Raw genomic sequence first — 20,890 nt, forward strand, 5'->3', positions numbered from 1 at the left:
AAGTCTCTTCTAGTAGCTGCATTCTGTAAAGACTGTTTTCTGTTTTTATTTTTTGGCCACTTTCTTTGTTTGTAACCATATTTGTTACGCTCAGAAAAGATGTGGTAGAATATTTTTTACAGTTTAAGAAAGGTTTAGTAGAATTTATACGAAGTCCTCTGCTTGTATTAAATCGGAGTTCTTAAAATACTTTTCACTTGTCTTATCCCTCTTTAAATAACAAAAACAAAGAGTAAAAGAAAAAAAATGAAAGCATGATTTTAAGTGTATATATTCTTGGCATCCTTTTCCTTATTTTCCGTTTGGATGTTTATTTATCCAACTTTTGCTTGTCAAGCACAAGATCATGATTCTTTTAACTTCTGCAACTTGCAGGTATTGGAGGCAAGAGCTGGGTTCTATGAAAAGCCAATTGCTACAATAGATTTTGCATCACTACATCCATCTATTATGATGGCCTATAATTTATGTTATTGTACCCTGGTAAATCTTAACTCTTCATGTTTCTAGCTGCTACCACGAGCAACTTAGTGTTTTTTTATCCCCTGTTGTATTTATTTTTATTCATTAGGGTTCATTGATTTTTTTGGGGGGGGGGGGAGGGTAACAGTTTTGACTTTTGAGCACTTCTTGTTTACTGTTTTAAGGTGACTCCTGAAGATGTTCGGAAACTTAATCTCCCTCCAGAATCAGTGAACAAAACTCTGGGGAAACATTTGTTAAATCATATTTGCAGAAGGTCTGTTGCTTTTAGTTTGGTATTTTGAGCATAGTTTAGTTTCGTGTTATTGTACTTTTAGATTTGCATTTACCAATCAGTGAGCATAGTTTAGTTTCTGTTGCTTTATTGTTCTTGATATTTTGCTGCAGGCTAGTATTGGAATGGATAACTTGAACGCTTAATGCACAAAGTGGAGCAGTTTTAGGTTGATTATGATCTTTTACTAGGTATTTAGGCTGAAGAGCATCTCTATTAGTGTAATTTGATATATTATGAGCAGTTCTAACTTGTATTGTTTTTGTATTTTTCTTCGGTTTTTAGTTTTGGAATTTGAACTCGAGATTTATTTTGCATTTGAATATTAGTTTTTTAATGTATAAAACAATTATAGTAAATTATATATGTCACTAATTATTGTTTGATATGTCTTGTAATAAAAATTGCATACTATATTTGTAGGTTTGGTAATAAAAAAGGATTGAAAATTTATATTGTGTAGCAATGAAGATCAAGCAAGGAAAAGAATTTTTTTTTTTTAATTTAACAAGGCTTTCACCACGCTTTTAAAGCGTGGCTGTATATCTTCTACTGCCACGCTTTAAAAGCGTGGCCGTATCTCGTCTACTGCCACGCTTGTAAAAGCGTGGCCGTATCTCTCCTTTCGCTACGCTTTAAAAGCGTGGCCATATCTCTACCTATCGCTACGCTTTAAAAGCGTGGCCATATCTCCCACATACAGCCACGTTTTTTAAAGTGCCAATTTGTAAAAAAGCGTGGCAAAAAAAAAGCGTGGCGATAAACTGAAAAAAGCGTAGCGATAGAGCAACCGCCACCCTTTCATAAGTCACCTTTTAAAAGCGTGGCGGTAGCTCAAAAAGCGTGGCAATAGACGTGTTTTCTTGTAGTGTCAGTACCTCAAAACAAACACTACCTTAAAGACCGTGTAGGAATATTCTAATTGTGTGGTAGAAATTAACTCCGTACATGAAATATTATTTGTGTTATATCTGACCCATAATTTAATATAATTACAAATTACAAATTACAAATGAGTATGATGCGGTTCGTTTGGTTTAGCAAATTCAATATTGGTTTTTTTTTTTCCTGGTCAGGGGCAAATTCATATTGATTAGGGTGCTCATGTAAGAGGTTCAAGGATTATTGGCCTTAGTAGGCTTATTTTTATAATCAGCCCTTTTTTATGGAAGATACCCAATTTTATTTTCATTGGTTTAGACTATTATAAAGAGATTTATTTGAGTTATTTTTTTTTAATTTGATCAAATTGGATGGTTAAATAATAGTTGTTTAAAGTATATATTTATTTATTGACAAAAAGAAAGTATATATTTATTCAAGTGAAAGAAAAAGAAATATATATTTACAATTAAAAGTAAAAAAAAATTCAATACAAAAAGAAAGAATAAAAAAATTTCATGTCCAAAAAAAAATAAAAATATATTTTTTTAATCAATTTGTTGTTTTGATAATAACAGTGAAATTACAAGTGTAATATCTTCTCATCAATAATAAATGAGATTACTATTTAAAAAAATTGAGTTATTGGAATAAATCAGTAAAATTATATTTTGTCACTGTAAATGTATGATATTTTGTGGTGTCAGTAGTTCTTGTGCTTTAATTATTGAGTAAATAAGAAATGAAGTAATAGTAAATAATGAATTAATAATTAATTTTCTTTTGGAATAAAATACTAATTATAAAAAGAAAATTAATCCTTTAAGAATCTTAATTAAAAACCGCTCTGAATATATTGACTAAATAGATAAATATACAACAATAAAAAAAATAATAATCATATTCTAATAAAAATAAAAAAATTTTATTAAAAAAAAATATACGTCTTCAAATTATGGCTTAGAATTACAGTTTTCAGTTTTGATTTTAGTAGTAGTAGACTAGTAGTAGTAGTACAATAAAGACAATGATAATAACATTAATAATTATAATAATAAGAATAATAGTAATAATAATTTTAATAAACAAAATAATACTAATAGTAATTATAACAATAATAATGATAATAATGATATATTATCATAATAACAGTATCGATAATAATGACACTAATGAGAACAATAAAAGTAATAATATAAGCGAGATAATAATAATAAGAAGAACAATATAATAGACCAAAAAAAAAAAAATTAAGAACAGTATAAAAGCTAAGGTTGCAAAAAAGATATATCCAAATTTGTTCCATTTGTTAAATTTCACTATTTGCGAACCCGTCCCTATAGTTTTGGTTATCTTCATTTATTTCTTGGTCCTTCAAGGTCTAAATTATACTTTCTTCACCTACAAAAAACTCAGATATTTTATTGTATTCGCGTCACACATAAACCCTGAAAAAACCCTAATTTCAGCAAAAATAAAAAGAATTCCCTATTTTCTATCACCATCCCCAATTCCTCCACCCCTTCTTCATTCTCGGTCGAAGAACGCTAGAAGCTCTTCAATGGCGGAGCAGGACCACCTTCCGTTCCCGAAACTTTCCTCTACGAAACCCTTAGTCCCATCTCTTTCTCCGCCGCCACCGCCGACGACGACAACAACAACGAGTCCTACTCTGTCTTCCGCAATGAGATATCCCTCTCTGAAATTCCATCCACCGCTCCAGGTTCCGCTGCTATCGATTTCTTCTCTCTCGACATTGCCAAAGAGACTTCTGATCGGGACTCTCTCCCGCCGATCGTCGTGGCGAAGGAGCCCAAGACGCCAGCACTTGCACCCGAGCCAAAGCTCGAGAGCAGTTGGTTTCGCGGAAATTGCAAGTTCAGGAGCCCCATGCTTCAACTGCATAAAGGTATCGGATTGATTGGAATTTTGAAGCACCAATCCATGCTGCGAAAGAATATCTATTCTGCTGTGTTAGATTCTTACTTAGTATTTGGATTTTTTTTATGTTGGTTTCAAAACAGTTGGTTTTTAGAGGAGGAAAAAGGGCCGGGCGGGGGAGCAGTTTTTATTTGAATTGTAACTTAAACTAAGCATGCCATGTTTTAATGTGTTTTTGAATTTGTTTATTTTATGATTGAATATCAAAAAAATTATATTCAAATATTAGTTTTTACCAATTTGTTTGGGGTGGGGGAGGCGTTATGATTCACTCTTTCTCAGGATGATGGTTTTTGTAATATGTCCGGTTATGCTTGATATGTGCAGAGATAGTGGATTTTTGTGAGTTTTTGTCTTCAACATCTGAAGAGAAAGCTGCACGGGACACGACAATAGAATCTGTGTTTGATGTTATAAAGCACATATGACCCCATTGCCAGGTAATCATTTAGTAATTCTATGCTTTGGTCTTGTTGTTGTTGTACTAAATTTTAATGATGGTTATAATTTATATGGCTTTCAGGTAGAAGTCTTTGGATCTTATAGGACTGGGCTGTATCTTCCGACTATTGATATTGATATTGATGTAAGTCTTGTTGTTACCCCCAATGTGGATCTATATTAATTAATAAGTTGGTGTGCGAGTAGTTTATTGATACCATTGTTATGAAATTTCTAAGTCCAGTTCATCAAATCCTTAAACTACAGGTTGTGATTTTGAAGTCAGGCTTGCCAAATACACAGCTTAGCTTGAATGCACTTTCTAGAGCATTGTCACAAAGGAGCATGGCTAAAAATATTTTAAATAGATTGCTCGTTAAAAATATTTTTTTAAGAAAAATATATTTATAGATATTGAGATTAAATTATATTTTATAAGTGATTTTTTTAATATTTAAAAAAATATCTTTTAAATGATATCATAATTATATTTTTTATTTTATTATAAAAAGTAAAAAAAGTGTAGTGTATTTTATGAAGGGAAATTATAGCGTACAGAGGTAATGTTATACAGATTTGAAGAGATTCTGTGTTGTTAAAGGTTGTCGTGACAAGTGGCGTGTTGATAGTTGTAGAGGAGCAGCTCGGCAGAGGTGTTTCAGGCGTTGTCGGGGCTAGGAGTTCTTGGAGCCGCGCTAAGTGGTCATAAGGAGGGAAGCCCGTAACGGGCCTTGGATGTGGGTTCCGTAACCGTTATTGTATAGAAAATGGACTATGGAGGAAACAAGTTGGACCAAGTGTGTATAGATTGTTAGTGGGTTTAAGGAGTTAGAGTTTCATGTGCCCAAAAAAAAAAAAGGGAATGAGAGTTTCAGGATTGTTAAAACAGGGAAAAAAAAAGTGTCAAGAATGGTAAGATTTGGCTTGATTTAAATGTCTTCTTCTTCTCGTAATTTTTGCAACAAAAATTTATGTAGACTTAATTAGATACAAATTAATAATGAGCATGTAAAAAAATAAAGAATAAAATAGCATAAATTAAGTATATTTAAAAATCAATACATTTTATACCTAAAAAAAATCAACACATTGTTGCTGGATGTGATAAAATGAAGATGAAATTTTACATAGTCATAGATAAATGTTATTACTTTTGTTTATTTTATAAATCGTATTTAATTCGAAGGCAGTATGAAAAAAAGATAAACCGAGAACTTGTTATGACTATGACTAATTTTGATATATGAAAAATTATCCCTTTAGATTTTATATTTACGAAATTAAGCTATATTTTCATTAATTTTGTAAATTTATTAATGTTTATGTTTGTTATATCTTATGTTAGGTAATGTTTGACTTTTTATGTTATCATTCGTTCAAACACAAGTTTTATATATCTAGAAATTAATGTATTTATTTATGAATTTGGATTATCTAAATTTTGAATTTTTACTCTAGAAGATAAAGTGTGATCTCTCACCCTTGAATGATTTCTCTCTCGTATTTTTTCTTAGTCCCACTTATAAAATAAATGGTAAAAGATTACACTTTACACTCTAAAGTGAATTTCAAAATTTAGAGGATACAAATCCATAATTTATTATTGTATTACCACATAAGGTTTTTATGTATGTTGTAATTTTTCTAAATTTGAAAAGTATTTTTAGCTGTCTCTATTTGGTGAAGACTTTCTACTGACGTTACTCTCTAATTAATATTATGAATTTCATTAATAATCTCTGTTATTATGGTTATAATTGGACTCCGAAATATATCTCGTCGACATCAAAAAAGGGTTCCTACAATGCCTGCTTCCTGTGTGTCGTGCTATGGGTTTCTCGTTAATTCGACTAGTGCGTGAAACCTGTGAAAAAGACAACGACGCTCAAGCCAGGGTCAAACTTCAGAATGCTTAATATCTAAAGACACAATGTTTTTTTTTTTGTCATTGTATTGAAACATGTGATGCCCCTCTATAGCTCGCATGGAGTTGTATTTATTATCATGTTGCAGTAATCAACTTAGAGGCGTAGTCTGAGAGTGATGCTGCTTCTATAATGGTGTGAAACAGCTATTTGTTTAAACTGGTTATTGGAAAATGGTTGCTCAGAGGTTGAGAGGCTAGTAGACATCCTTTGAATCAATATCCATATCCGTCACTCGATTGATGGATCTTCCGCCCTCTGGCCATCACGTTCTTTACCCAAGATAGCATTTATTGTACAGGAACTGAGTAGGAACTGCTGCATTAACAATAACAGTATAATTCACACAGTATCGCCAAAAAAAAAAGTGTAAAGATATGTTGAAGTGAATAGTGTATAAATGCAGTTTAGATGTGTTGTGTCAGTGTCATAGTTGTCAAAATCGAAAAGTGTTCAAACCAGTCAGACCTATAATTTACTGGTTTATTGTTCCGATAGATGAATAATTAGTTGAACCGGCAGAACCGATCCTACGTAAATTTAGAATATAAAATAGTCTAAAGTATAAATTTTAAAATTAAAATATATATGTTCATTAATATTTTAAAAACAATCAAGTGATAACAAATTATAATTAATAAGTTATAATCTAGTTATTATTAAATAAGTATATAAAATTTTAGTATTTTTTTATAATAACAATTGCTTAATTTTATTTTTATATTATAATATTTTTTTATTTTAATAATTTATTAATTAGTTTATATTATTTATTACATCGTTATATACTATATGTGTTTATCAAAAAATAGTATTAATAAATATCGTATAATTATATAAAAATAATTATATTGTAAATAATAAAAATATTTAATATTTCTTATTTATAAGCATGTTTAATTATATTTAGATTAATAAATATGAGTAATAAATAATATAATTAATTACGACTATACTAAGTTGTTTGTTTTTGTGAAATATACAATGTATAATTGCTGTGCCACTGGGAATGTTCTAAGTTTGAACTATAACCACATAAATAGATTTTTCTTTACAACATATATTAGTTCCTAATCTTTTTTTGTTTTTTCTAAGTTGTTGACATTGTATAATATTATAATCATTCTAAAATAATAATTAGTTCTTGACCTTTCACCTTTCATAAAATAAAAGATAAATTAATCTTTAATCATTTTTAAACAAGTTATAAACCAATTATTTATTTTTCTAAAAAATAGCATTATTAGAAAATTAGCATCCTAATTGCTTTTGTTAAACACTAATTTATTCAAAAAAAATTATTTGATTCTGATTTTGTAGAGTCGGCTTGCACGTAGGGTGTCCCCCACTCTTGTCTCGAAGCGCTAAGGAGCTAGAGTTTTTGAAACTAGGGTCGTAGAACTAGCACACTAACTTCATCTTGCAATACTAACCGAATTTTGCGATTAAAAGTATAGACGCAATCAATTCGCAACGTGTATCCTCCGAGAATCGGGGAGTATATCCTCTTTCCTTAGAGATCTAAAGGTCGTATGTGAGGCAATGAGTTCTATCAAGATCATCAATCCAATTCGCAACACATTGCATATAGAAAATGGAGGAGGTGGTGACGTGAATGAGAGTGTGTTGACATAAGAGCCTAGCAAAAAAAATCTCTACGGAGTCTTCGCGTCGACCCATTTTGTTTCTTAGGCACATGATATTAATCTTCTTCCTTGTCATGATATCCATCACCTCCATAGATTTTCTTGTTAGAGTGCCTATATTCCATGTCTACAATCTCAACTTTCTGTTGTTTCGACCTTTACCTTTACCTGTTTCTTTGTGAAATAACTTATTTATCCTCATCCGTTCACGAAAACGCGGTTACTCATTTAACATTACACCCGAGCACCGATACAGCGGCTCTTTCTCATTTGACACTGTACTTGAGCCATACAATACGTTGCTTCTGGACAATGACTTAGTTTTAGCGCAATAACGTTTTTGATTCATGTCATGAATATTCAACTAAGTTTTTATGTTGGTTGTCAAAGGCCTAACACAACCCTCCTCCTTTATCCGGACTTAAAATCGGCTATGTACTGCAAGTATAACATAGGCAGAGTTAAATTTATAATTTTAAAAATAAAAATAAAAATATTAAAATAATAAAAAGTGACCAAACAGACATAATAGAGTCAGTTGAGCCGCTAGTTTTAACGTGAAAATAACTTACTTAAATTTAAAATATCAATATTAAATTATTAAGTGAAGATTTGTAAGCAATATTTTTTTATGTTAAATAACATTTAGGAACAGCCATTTTAGCACATAACAATTATATAGTGTTAAATTAATTGTTTCTAATGAAATAACGGTGATTGTATTTATATTTGTAACATGACGAGATTATTGATAAATGAAATATATCTATTGGATAATTTATTTTTTTTTTCCAAAAAATAGAAACAATATAGACAAAGGTCATACTATATAATATAATGAAATTATGTAAATAAATGCTTGCTAAATAAGTCTTTACTGTTTAACGAAAAATAATTAGCAACTAATAACTATGAAAACAAAATCAAATTCTCACAAAAGCTTATTTTCCAAACAAAATATTAAACATTAACTAAAAAAACATAACTATGTCCCCACAAAAATATTATTTTCTAATTTAATGGCCAATGTCCAATTCCTATACTCAGTGTAATGTTTATGGGTTTGTTTTTTTACTCTCGTCTCTCGTATTCATATAAAACAATGGCCCAACAGCCCATCATCAAGAACGGAACTTGGTTAACTCCGTTCAAAATGTTGGCTCAGCTTCAAAACACCCAAGCCACATTTGGGAGAAGCTTTTCTGCAAAACCTGCTCCTTTCTAACCACGTGTAGCAACGACATTTAAATAGGAGAATATCTGTATATTGAATCTTTACCGTAGAACGACCCTTTTATGAATAGATTATATTTCCCTCAGTATGACTAAGTATTCTTTAAAAGTGATTCTTTATTTAGTCCTTTATTTCAATAATTTAAAAAAGATCAAAACAAATACATTTAGATAGATTTAGTGTCTTTTTAAAATTAAATACACATCGGCAATCAGGGTTTTCAAAACAATCAAAGATGGCAAGATTGTCGATATGCCGAAGAACTGATCTCTGTACTTGTAGAACTTGCGGCGCGGTTTGATGAACTTGTAGAACTTGTAATTTTTAAACTACTTTGATAGTCGCTTGGTCGGCTTATAATTACCGTCTTTTTCCACTTATTCGGCAGTGCATTTTCGCTTTATTTTATTACCGTTTTGCTGGTATTGGCTTGTCGCTTGCGTTTGTTTACCGTTGTGTTGGTAATTTGACGAAGCCAAGTTGTGGCTTTATTATTGCTATAGCCGTTTGTTATGGCGTTAATCTGGTTGGTTTCCGGGGTGATCAGTCCCGGGATACCGTGTCGTCGCCTTGTTTAACACATACCATAAGAAATTCGTTGTCATGGGATGGATAAAAGGGAAAAAATAAATTTGAACAAGAGAATATTAATCGGCAGTCGGACAAATCTATGGCAATGATAAGTATTTAACGCAGGTAAATTGTCTAATGATAAAGCAAAACCCGGGTTACTAAGCTTGTCGGGTTCCTTACTTGGCGTGTTTGGACTATGAATAAAATCTTCTTAAGTTACCCGCATTCCAGGTTCTCGGGACTTCTTTGCCATCGAGCCTCTCCAATTTGTAGGCGCCCTTACCAATCACCTCTTTGACCCTGTAGGGACCTTCCCAGTTAGCCGCCAGCTTACATTCTCCCTGAGTCGGCATCCCGATGTCGTTGCGCCGCAGGACTAGGTCATTCTGTTCGAATTCTCTTATGAGTACTCTGACGTTGTAGCGTAGGGCCATTCTTTGCTTCAACGCTGCTTCCGACAAATGGGCCATTTCTCTAGCCTCGTCTATTAGGTCCTTCTCTACGACTTCCTCTACTCCTCTCAGAAGCAGCCGTGGGCTCGGCTCGCCGATCTCTACGGGTATCATAGCATCCACCCCGTATGTCAGGCGGAATGGGGTTTCTCCTGTGGACGATTGCTGGCTTGTGCGGTAGGACCAGAGGACGGAGGCGAGTTCGTCAGCCCATGCTCCCTTTTTCTTATCAAGTTGCTTTTTGAGGCCTAGCAAGATGACCTTATTCGGTGCCTCAATTTGGCCATTCGTTTGGGGATGTTCCACAAATGAGAACTTCTGCTTTGTGTCCAAATCGGCGATGAACTCTGCGAACTTCTTATCAGCGAATTGCGTCCTGTTATCAGAGATAACGACCTCAGGGATGCCGAATCGAGTTACTACTTGCCTCCACATGAACCTCCGACAATTGGATGAGGATATGCTCGCCAATGGCTCAGCCTCTATCCACTTGGTATAGTAGTCGATAGCAACTATAAGGTACTTGACTTGCCCTGGACCGACCGAAAAAGGTCCCAGGAGGTCGACTCCCCAATGTGAGAAAGGTCGGGAGGACATTAGTAGACTTAGCTCGGTTGCCGGTGCCTTGTGGAAGTTGGCGTTCTCCTGGCACTTGGCGTATTTCCTTACGAATTCTTTGGAGTCCTCCATCATTGATGGCCAGTAATAACCGGCTCTGATGAGCTTTCTTGCTAGGGCTTTGCCCTCGATGTGGTGACCACAGCACCCCTCATGGACCTCTTTAAGCACATAGTCCATTTGGTCGGGATGCAGGCATTTTAACAAGGGTTGGCTGAGTCCCTTCTTAAACAACTGCCCTTGTATGATTGCATATTTGGCTGCCTCCCTTCTCAACGCTCTGGCCGACTTCTCGTCATCAGGGGTCTTGTCGCTTTCCAAGAAGTCAGTGATCGGGTCCATCCAAGAGGGGCCTACCTTTGTCAAGTGGAGGGTGACCGCTGGCTCTTTTATCAAACCCTGAATGAGAGATCGGTTGCCGACCCCTGGTTTTGTGCTTGCTAGCTTGGACAGGAGGTCCACCCGTGTGTTCCTTTCTCTCGGAACGTGTTGGATCGTGACCTCCTCGAATTGTTTGCTCAACTCTTTGACTTTCTCCAGATACTTTTGTAACAGGGAGTCTCTGGCTTGGTAGGTCCCATTGACCTGAGAAGTGACGACTTGCGAGTCACTGCATACTTCTAGCCTTGTGGCTCTGACTTCCTGTGCTAAGATTAAGCTGCCCAGAAGGGCCTTGTACTCCGCTTGATTGTTTGACACCGGGAACTCGAACTTGATGGACTGTTCATATATGACTCCAGTGGGGCTCTCCAGGATGAGTCCCCTGTTACTTCTACCAAGAAGTCGGTCATGGCCTGTGCCTTAATCGCATGCCTGGGTTCGTATTGCAAGTCGTATTGGGATAGCTCGATGGCCCAAGTCATCATTCTTCCTGCTAAGTTTGGTTTTTGGAGTATCTGGCGGATTCCCTGGTCTGTCCTCACGACTACCTGATGACCTTGGAAGTACTGTTGTAATCTGCAGGAAGAGGTCAGGAGTGCAAGTGCCAACTTCTCTAATTTGCTGTATCTCAATTCTGCTCCTTGCAGTGCTTTGTTCACGAAGTAAATTGGTTGCTGAACCTTCCATTCTTCCCGCACCAAAACCGCTACCATCGCTTCATCCGTTATGGCCAAGTACAGGTAGAGTGGTTCTCCGACCTTGGGCTTCCCGAGGACAGGTGGTGTTGCAAGAATCTCTTTGAAATGATTGAATGCTTCCTCGCACGTCGGGGTCCACTCAAAGGCTATCCCCTTTCTCATCAAGTTGAAAAATGGCAGGGCCTTCGCAGCCGACGTCCCGAGGAAGCGGGATAGTGCGGTGAGCCTTCCTGACAACCTCTGAACATCCTTGACACAGTCCGGGCTCTTCATTTGGAGTATTGCTTGACACTTTTCAGGGTTGGCCTCCACCTCTCTTTGGGTTATCATAAACCCTAAGAACTTTCCTGCTTCCATGGTAAAGGCACACTTGAGTGGGTTGAGCCTCATGCCGTGTTGTTGAAAGGAAGCGAACACGTTTCCTAAGTCGCTTAAGAGGTCCTCAGGCTGGGTAGTCTTTGCAAGGATATCATCCACGTATACTTCCACCATTTTCCCTATGAGGTCGGTGAATATCTTGTTCATTAACCTTTGGTATGTGGCCCCGGCGTTCTTCAGGCCAAACAGCATTACCTTGTAGCAATATATTTCCCCAGTGTTATGAACGCTGTTTTCTCTTCGTCTGGCCGGTGCATCGGTATCTGATTGTAGCCAGAACAAGCATCCATAAAGCTCAGATACCGATATCCTGCCGCCGCGTCGACGAGCGCATCAATGTTGGGTAGGGGGTAGCAATCCTTGGGGGCATGCTTTGTTGAGATCGGAGTAATCCACACACATCCTCCATTTTTCATTGTGCTTTCTCACTTGAACTACATTCGACAGCCAGGTCGAGTAGTCGAGTTTCCGAATAAATCCGCTTCGAGGAGGTTGGCCGTCTGCTTGGCCACCTCCTCTACTCTTTCTTGTGACATTTTCCTTCTCCTCTAAGCCACCGGTCTGGCCTCCGCCTTGACGACCAAGTGATGTGACATGAGTTGGGGGTCTATCCCCGGCATGTCGGCTGGCATCCAAGCAAGTAGGTCGACGTCAGCCCTGATCATTTCCATTAGGGGTTCCTTCAGGTCGTGTGGGAGGTTTCTGTTCACGAACGTGAACTTCTCCTCTGTATCGCCGACTTTGAACCTCTCTAAGTTTCCTTCCGGTTCGGGTCTTGGCTTGTTGTTGACTCTAGCGTCCAAGTCGGCGAGGAACACTCCCGATGCCTCTTTAGATTTCTTCCTTAAGGAGAGACTGGCATTGTCGCAAGCGACTGCCGTTTCTAAGTCTCCTTTTATGGATCCCACAGATCCGTCATCAGCGATGAACTTCATTAGCAACATCTTTGTACTGATCACCACCCCGAGATCATTGATAGTCTTCCTTCCTAGGATGACGTTGTAGGCCGTGGAGTCTCGCAGAACCACGAACTCAATCATTACCGATCTTCGCCCCTGTCCTAGTCCTACGGATATTGGCAGGGAGATTGTCCCGTCTGGCTTGATGAACTGGTCGCCTAAGCCTACGACACCGTGTTGGTGAGTCTTTAGGTCGGCATCCCGTAGATCCAAGGCATCGAACACGTTGCGGAACATGATATTCGAGTCAGCCCCGGTGTCTACGAGAATCCGCTTGATGAGGCCGGTTCCACTCTGGCCGTGATGACCATGGGAGGGTTTTTCGCGACCTCATCGAACCATTGGTCCTCCGGACCGAATGAGATGGGTGGAACCCTCTTGAAGCTTCGCACGGAAGATGAGGAAACCGCCAGGACTTTGGCGTTTTTCTTGTGTGCCGACTTCGACCTTGGAGCCACGTCTCTTGCTGTTACCACGTTCACTATGGTAAGGCTGTGCTCGTTGTCCTCCGGCTCATGACGTCGCTTCACTGCGCGGGTCTTGTCCTCTCCCTCGCGGTCGCGATCTCGTCTCCTCGGCTTCCTGTTGAGATGGTAGAATTCGGCCAGTTTTCTGTCCCGGATCGCTTGTGCTAGCGCGTCCTTCAGGTCAAAGCAATCCTGTGTCTTATGTCCATAACCCTTATGATAATCACAATAGAGGCTCTTGTTCCCCCCGGTTTGGTCTTTTAGAGGTCGGGGCTTCGACAAAATTCCCTTCTCGGCTATCTGCTGATAAAGTTCTATGATGGGGACGGTGAGGGGGTGTAATTGGTGAATTTTTCGACTCGGGGAAACAGCCTGGACGTCTTGCCCGGACCGCCGTCTCTGGCGTGCTCCTTCTGCCTTTCTCCGCCGCCGTGCTGCCGAGGTTGATTGTAGATGGGCTGCCGCTTGTTGGCAGCCACGACTTGACTGACTTCTTCATCGTTGATATATTCCCTGGCCACGCCTAGGATCTCCTGCATTGTCCACACCGGCTTCGTGGTGAGATGCTTCCTGAAATCCTCGTTCATAAGTCTATTCGTCAAACACAGACTAGCTACCGAATCAGTTAGCCCGTCAATCTCCAAGCACTCGTCATTGAACCGGTCCAGATATTTTCTGGTCGGCTCGCCGGGCCTCTGTGTCACCCCGAGCAAGTTGATCGGATGTTTTGCCTTTGCGATTCTGGTAGTGAATTGGGCCAGAAAGTGCAACTAATGTCCGAAAAGCAGGCCACTGAGCCTTGCGGGAGGCTGTTAAACCACCGTATTGCAGGTCCCGCCAGAGTGACTGGAAAAGCGCGGTACCTTACTTCGTCTCCCACTCTCTCCAGGTTCATTCTGACCTCGAAGGTCATGAGGTGCTCCTGTGGGTCTTGGGTTCTGTCGTACCTCATGTCCGTCGGCTTATCAAAGTGCTTTGGTAGCCGGACCTCGAGGATGGAACGATGAAACGGGGTTGCGCCCATTATCACGGGTCGCCGCGTTCTCCTCGGCCTTTCTCCGCTGTTTTCCCGGTCCCGTTCTGTGGCGCGTCTCCTTTCAGGTCGGGTGTATATCACGGGGTCCCGACGTCTTCTTAGGCGTCCTTCTTCCTCTCGGACGCTTTCGGATTCAGATCGTGGGTTCGGCGTTCGCTGAGAGTGACTTCTCGGAGGAGAACAGGAATAGCTTGCTTCAGGAGTTCGTTGACGATGTTCCTGATCTGCCAGCTGGCGTTCCAGGTTTTGCATCCTGTGACGCAATTCCTGCATTATTCCGGCGCTATTGCTGCCTGTTCCCCCAAAGGGGCATCTTTCTTGAGATCGTGAAGACGGCTCGGGTCGTCGTGGAGGGGTCCTCGTGCGCTCCCGGGAGGAAGCCACAGAGGCTTTCCTTTTGTGCTCGGCCTGGTTCTCCGGGACCCAGTATGACGTCCATTCAGGCGTAGTCCCCATAGATGGCGCCAATGTTAAGTAGCACGGGTACCAGACGGTTCGGAGGGATCCTTGGGTTGATGAGGTGGGGTACGGCCTGGTCCTCGGCTGCGGGGTGAAGCTAGAGTAGCCGACGTCTCGGGATCTTTGTATAGAGAGGGGGTGTCACATGCAAAGACACTCCGACGCTCTAGTCAGTTAAGTGTGCAGGCGAAGAGTGGGTAAAGTAATGGGTGTGACGTACCTTGGGGGAGGGATAGGACCCTCCCCTTATATACCATGTCAGAAAAGTGGGCCTCACAGGAGGAGGTCTCCTTCCAGGAAGTTTCCTTCTTCCCAGCTATTATGCAGCTGGCAAGGAGGGTGCGTGGCCGGGTCGCCAGATAGGCGGGTATGATGACCCGCCCAAACGGAGCGATAGGTCTCCGAGTCGGGTCGGTCTCCATGCCTAGCTGGGTTGGGCCGTAACAATATAAAAAGAATTAGTTTTATTTTTAACGTTTAAATAAATTAAATTTTACATTTATGATTTTGGATGTGTTTCAAATATATTTTGTATATAAGTCAATAATTTTGGATGTGTAATAATTGAAAAAATAACCAATTTTTACAAACATACATTTTAATAATTTTAAAAGCGTTAATGTTCAAATAAATAACGATAAAATCTAACAAATAATAAAAAATAAAAAATATTAAATAAATTTTTATCGAATAAGATATAAAAAATATTAATTTTATATTTAACGTTTAAATTTAATTTTCTAATTTATGATTTTGGATGTGTTTCAGAAATATTTTATGTATCACTTAATAATTTTAGATGTGTTACAATTGAAAATGAATTTTTACGAACATACATTTTGATAATTTTAAAAATATTAATATTCAAATAAGTAACGAAAAATCTAACTATTAATAAAAGAGAAATATTAGATGAGTTTTTATCGAATAAGATATAAAGAATTAATTTTTTTAATGTTTAAATTTAAATTTTAGATTTATAATTTTGGATGTGTTTCAAAAATATTTTTTGTATAACTTAATAATTTTAGATGTGTTACAACTTACAATTGAAAAAAAATTAATTTTTACGCACATATATTTTAATAATTTAAAAGTGTTAATGTTCAAATAAGTAATGAAAAAATTCAACTAATAATAAAAAAAATTGTTGAAAACTATAAACTTTTATTAAATTTTTATTTGTTATCTATCTTTTTTCTCCCAAAAATCTGCAATTGCTCATTTATTTATCTTTAATTCGATCTAATTATTTTATGTTGGTGGTATTCTCTTATCATTCTAGAGATAAAGATTAAAAAAAATAGAAAAAAAAAAAAGAAAAAAAGAGAGGGAGGAAGAAGAAATGAATATTGATACATAGAATAGACTGATAATTCATTTATTATTTAATTCAAATGTTGATATAATCTTATTAAAATTTCATTCGACAATATGATAAATAAGTTTTGAGCTAGCATGCAAGTCACTCGAAATAGAAACAAAATAGCACGACTCATCTAATAATAATAAAATATTAAATATGAAATAATAATAAATTTAGTGATACTCTTATATGGAGATTCTTGTGAAGAACGTAAGAGAGAAGAAGGAAAAAACGTACGAGAGACACGTACAAATAAAAAAAATAAATAAAATAACCACTTTATGAAGTTAATAAAATAATCACTTTAATTTTTCTATTCTTAATCAGCAATAGAAAAATTCTAGTATTTGAAATTTAAATTAATTTTAATTACTAACATATTAGCTACAAATTAAAAATGTGTTTTAATTAAATTTAATTAAATAACATTATTTAAATTTTAAAGGCTGATGAAAAGTTGAATTTTATTGTATAAGTAATATTTTTCTTTAAATATATATAACTTAAAAAAATGTTACTGAATAAATGATTTTTTTATAATGTTCCTATTGAATTTTAGTAGGAATAGGCATTATGAATGTTAATGGTAAATGAATGAAATGTACAAATATGTTTACATGAGAAATCATGGTTCATTGACTCATTGTCAATGAATAGATAAAAACAAAACTGTATGGTCATGAAAAAGAAGATATAGGTGGTTGTTTATTTTGTTATAATATGGAATATATAAAAACTAACAAACAATGTGCTTGAAAGTTATAGGTCAAATTGGGAGTTTCAAAAGATAAACTTAAAACTGACTCTTAGAATAGTGGATAAAAGCTTGGACAAAAGATTTGTTATAAAGAATATGACGGCTATTCCGCTGGTGAGTCATTTGTTCTTGATGATAATGTCAATGAGATAACTCTAGAGGTGATAATCAAACAGTGGAAGCAAGAGTTAATCAAAAGGAAAATAGCTGGTTCAAGAGTCTTAACAAGTTTTATTTGATGTTGTCATTAAATTTTCATGCAAGTAGTTGTATATCTTAGATATTTTTTGTATGAACTTTGCATCATTTTTCTTTTATTTCTTTAAGTTTGATATTTGATTTATTGAAAAAAATACTCGCAAAAAGTGACTCTGAAAATTAACACAATAAGTAATAGTTTTTAATTATATAATGATAATAAGGGTAATTCCCACATATAAAATAAATCCAGCCCAAAATTACACTAATGTTCTAAATTAAATTGACCTATATGTATATTTCGTTTATAATTCTATGTAAATCGAATTTAATAATTTAATTTATACTATTTACATGTAAATTGAATCAAGTTGATTCGATTATATTTTTATAGTATATTTAAGATAAATATATTTTTAATTCTAAAATAATTTGATTCAACTATATCATTAAATTTTAAAATTAGTTTCAACAAATTTTGTCTTTATGGTCAATTTTTTAATAATTAATCATTAGTCAATTTTTTATACAATTTTATCCCTCCCAACCTAAATTTATCCCCAATCCAAATCCTAGTTCTAAATAAAATAATTGTTAAAAAAGTAATTGTATCAACGAAATTAAAATTTATTTTAAATCATCAGTGACAAAATTAAATTAAATTAGACGTTTGTACTCTTTTTAAAAACTGAAATGGGCAAAAAATCTACGTTACCCATATTTATACAATAAGTTAATCACATTTATTCTTTTTAATGATTATTTATAAATTAAATATAAAAAATATTATGTATATATTAAAATTATATATTATATATTTTTTAGTGTATACTTTATATTAATAATTAATTTTAATAACTGATTTTAGTATTGTTACGATCTGGCCCAAACCTTCCACGGGTCGGTCCGACCCGAGCGCCACCCGACCCGGACGGTCAAGGGTGAGGTGCCCCGCAACCGATCCGGACACGCATCCCAGACAGTTCATTTACAGCTGTGGGAGAACGTCTCAGAAAAAGTGGGCTTGTCCTTGTAGGGCCCACCTCTGACACAGTATATAAAGGGAAGGTTTTACCCTTCCCCCAAGGTACGTCACACATCACTCTCCCCCCTTTTCGCCTGCACATTACTGACTAGAGCGTCGGAGTGTCTTTGCAGGTGACACCCCTTTCTCTACAAGAAGTGCTCGGGACCCCGTCTACACCGGACCGGCAGTTCACGACGAGGCGAGACCCCTCATCACCAACCAGTATACCAACCCGATCCGTCCGGTACCCGACCTACCGAACATTGGCGCCGTCTGTGGGGACTCGTCCATGGACTTCGTACTGGTCCAAGGTGAGACAGCCCGCGAGGCCGAGCCCGTAGGGGACCCCACCGCGACTGCTCCCCGGCAGCGCACAGGATCCCCTCCGAGACACAACACAACCTCACCAGAGACGCCCCTTCGGGGGAACTGGCGACAACCACGCCAGAATAATGCAAGAGCTACGCCACAGAATGCAAGACTTGGAACGTCGGCTGGCGAAAAGAGAACACGATGAGCACACTCAAGGAGCCACTCCAGACGCACGCCCAGCCCCTAAGCTGAGTCCAAGAGCGCTGGGGAAAGGGGACGCGCGAGAAGAAGCCATGACCTCATCATTTATGCCAGGCATGAGAGGCGGCATACTACAGATCACGGAACCGAAGACGCCCGTGGGGAGAACGACGAAAACACGAGGACCCGTGATAATGGGGGCGACTCCATTTCATCGTTCCATACTCGAAGTCTGGCTGCCAAAACATTTTGACAAGCCCACGGACATGAGATATGACGGAACGCAAGACCCTCTGGAGCACCTCACGACCTTCAAGGCCAGGATGAACCTGGAGGGAGTGGGGGACGAGGTAAGATGCCGCGCTTTCTCGGTCACCCTAGCAGGACCTGCAATATGGTGGTTCAATAACCTCCCGCAGGGCTCGGTGACCGGCTTCGCGGACATCAGCCATGCCTTCTTAGCCCAATTCACGACCAGAATTGCAAAGGCGAAGCACCCAATCAACCTGCTTAGGGTGACCCAACGACCCGATGAGTCGACCAGAAAATACCTAGACAGATTCAACGACGAGTGCCTGGAAATCGACGGGCTGACAGACTCAGTGGCAAGCCTGTGTTTGACGAACGGACTCCCGAACGAGGACTTCAGAAAGCACCTCACTACGAGGCCAGTATGGACAATGCAGGAGATCCAATGTGTGGCTAAGGAGTACATTAATGAAGAAGAAGTCAGCCGGGTCGTGGCTGCCAATAAACGGCAACCCCCCTACACCCAAACCCGGCACCACGAGGGCGGAGAAAGGCGAAAGGAACACGCCAGGGACGGCGGTCCGAGCAAAACACCAAGGCCGTTTCCCCGAGTCAAGAAGTTCACCAACTACACCCCCTGGCGGCACCAATCGTGGAAGTTTACCAACAGATAGCCAAGAAAGGAATACTGTCGAAACCCCGACCTCTGAAGGACCGAACAGGAGGAAACAAGAGCCTTTATTGCGAATATCACAAGGGGTACGGACACAAGACCCAGGACTGCTTCGACCTGAAGGATGCGCTAGAGCAAGCAATCAGGGATGGGAAGCTCACCGAATTCTCCCACCTCATTAGAGAGCCAAGGAGACGGAATCGCGACCACGAAGGCGAAGACAGGCCCCGGGCGATAAGGCGACGCCAAGAACCGGAGGGAGACGACCACGGCTTCACGGTGGTGAACGTGGTAACTGCCAGGAATTCGGCCCCGAGGTCGAAAGCGGCACAGAAGAAAGACGCCAAGGTCCTGGCCGTCTCCTCCTCATCTGCGAGAAATTCCCGGAGGCTCCCATCCACCTCCTTTGGTCCCGAAGACCAGTGGTTTGACGAGATACTGGAAAGTCCCCCTATGGTTATTACGGCCAGAGTCGGAACCGGCCTCGTCAAGCGAATCCTCGTGGATACGGGGGCGGACTCGAACATCATGTCCCGCAACGTATTTGACGCCCTAGGGCTGCGTGACACCGACCTAGCGACCCACCAGCACGGTGTGGTAGGGTTAGGTGACCACTTCATCAAGCTGGACGGGATCATCTCCCTCCCGACCTCAGTGGGACAAGGACAGGGGCAGAGGACAGTAATGGCAGAATTTGTGGTCTTGCGAGATTTCCCAGCTTACAACATCATTCTGGGGAGAAAAACCATTAACGACCTTGGCGCGGCGATCAGCACGAAACTGCTTGTAATGAAGTTTGTTACTGATGACGGATCTATCGGATCCATCAAAGGAGACCTGAAAACGGCAGTCGCCTGCGACCACGCCAGCCTCTCCTTGAGGAAAAAGTCTAAAGAAGCATCAGGGGTTTTTCTAGCCGACCTGGACGCCATAATAGATGACAAACCCAGACCTGAGCCAGAGGGGGACCTGGAAAAATTTAAGGTCGGGGACACGGAGGAGAAGTTCACGTTCATAAACAGAAATCTCCCCTATGGATTGAAGGGACCTTTGATGGAGATGATCAGAGCCAATGCCGACCTGTTCGCTTGGACACCGGCCGACATACCGGGAATAGATTCCCAACTCATGTCGCACTGTCTGGCCGTCAAGCCGGAAGCCCAACCAGTGGCCCAAAGGAGGAGGAAGATGTCGCAGGAAAGGGTGGAGGAGGTGGCCAGGCAGACGGCCAGCCTCCTCGAAGCGGGGTTCATCCGAGAG

General features: G+C 38.8%; 1 protein-coding gene across 2 annotated transcripts; it reads left to right on the forward strand.

Moving 5' to 3' along the window:
• Positions 1-2,984: 2,984 nt before the first annotated feature.
• Positions 2,985-4,955, forward strand: LOC112773004 (uncharacterized). 2 transcript variants are annotated; one of them, XM_072225638.1, is made up of 4 exons: positions 2,985-3,548; positions 3,908-4,020; positions 4,104-4,166; positions 4,289-4,955. In XM_072225638.1, the coding sequence occupies exons 1-2, from the start codon at positions 3,201-3,203 to the stop codon at positions 3,911-3,913; spliced, it is 354 nt and encodes a 117-aa protein (XP_072081739.1). In that variant the 5' UTR covers positions 2,985-3,200; the 3' UTR covers positions 3,914-4,020; positions 4,104-4,166; positions 4,289-4,955. The 2 variants fall into 2 exon arrangements, with proteins under 2 accessions (XP_072081739.1, XP_072081738.1); XM_072225637.1 differs by having other exon boundaries at positions 3,059-3,548; positions 4,623-4,955.
• The last annotated feature ends 15,935 nt before the right edge of the window (positions 4,956-20,890 follow it).

This window comes from Arachis hypogaea, chromosome 18 (assembly GCF_003086295.3).
Source record: "Arachis hypogaea cultivar Tifrunner chromosome 18, arahy.Tifrunner.gnm2.J5K5, whole genome shotgun sequence".
In the NCBI taxonomy this organism is placed as follows: domain Eukaryota; kingdom Viridiplantae; phylum Streptophyta; class Magnoliopsida; order Fabales; family Fabaceae; genus Arachis; species Arachis hypogaea.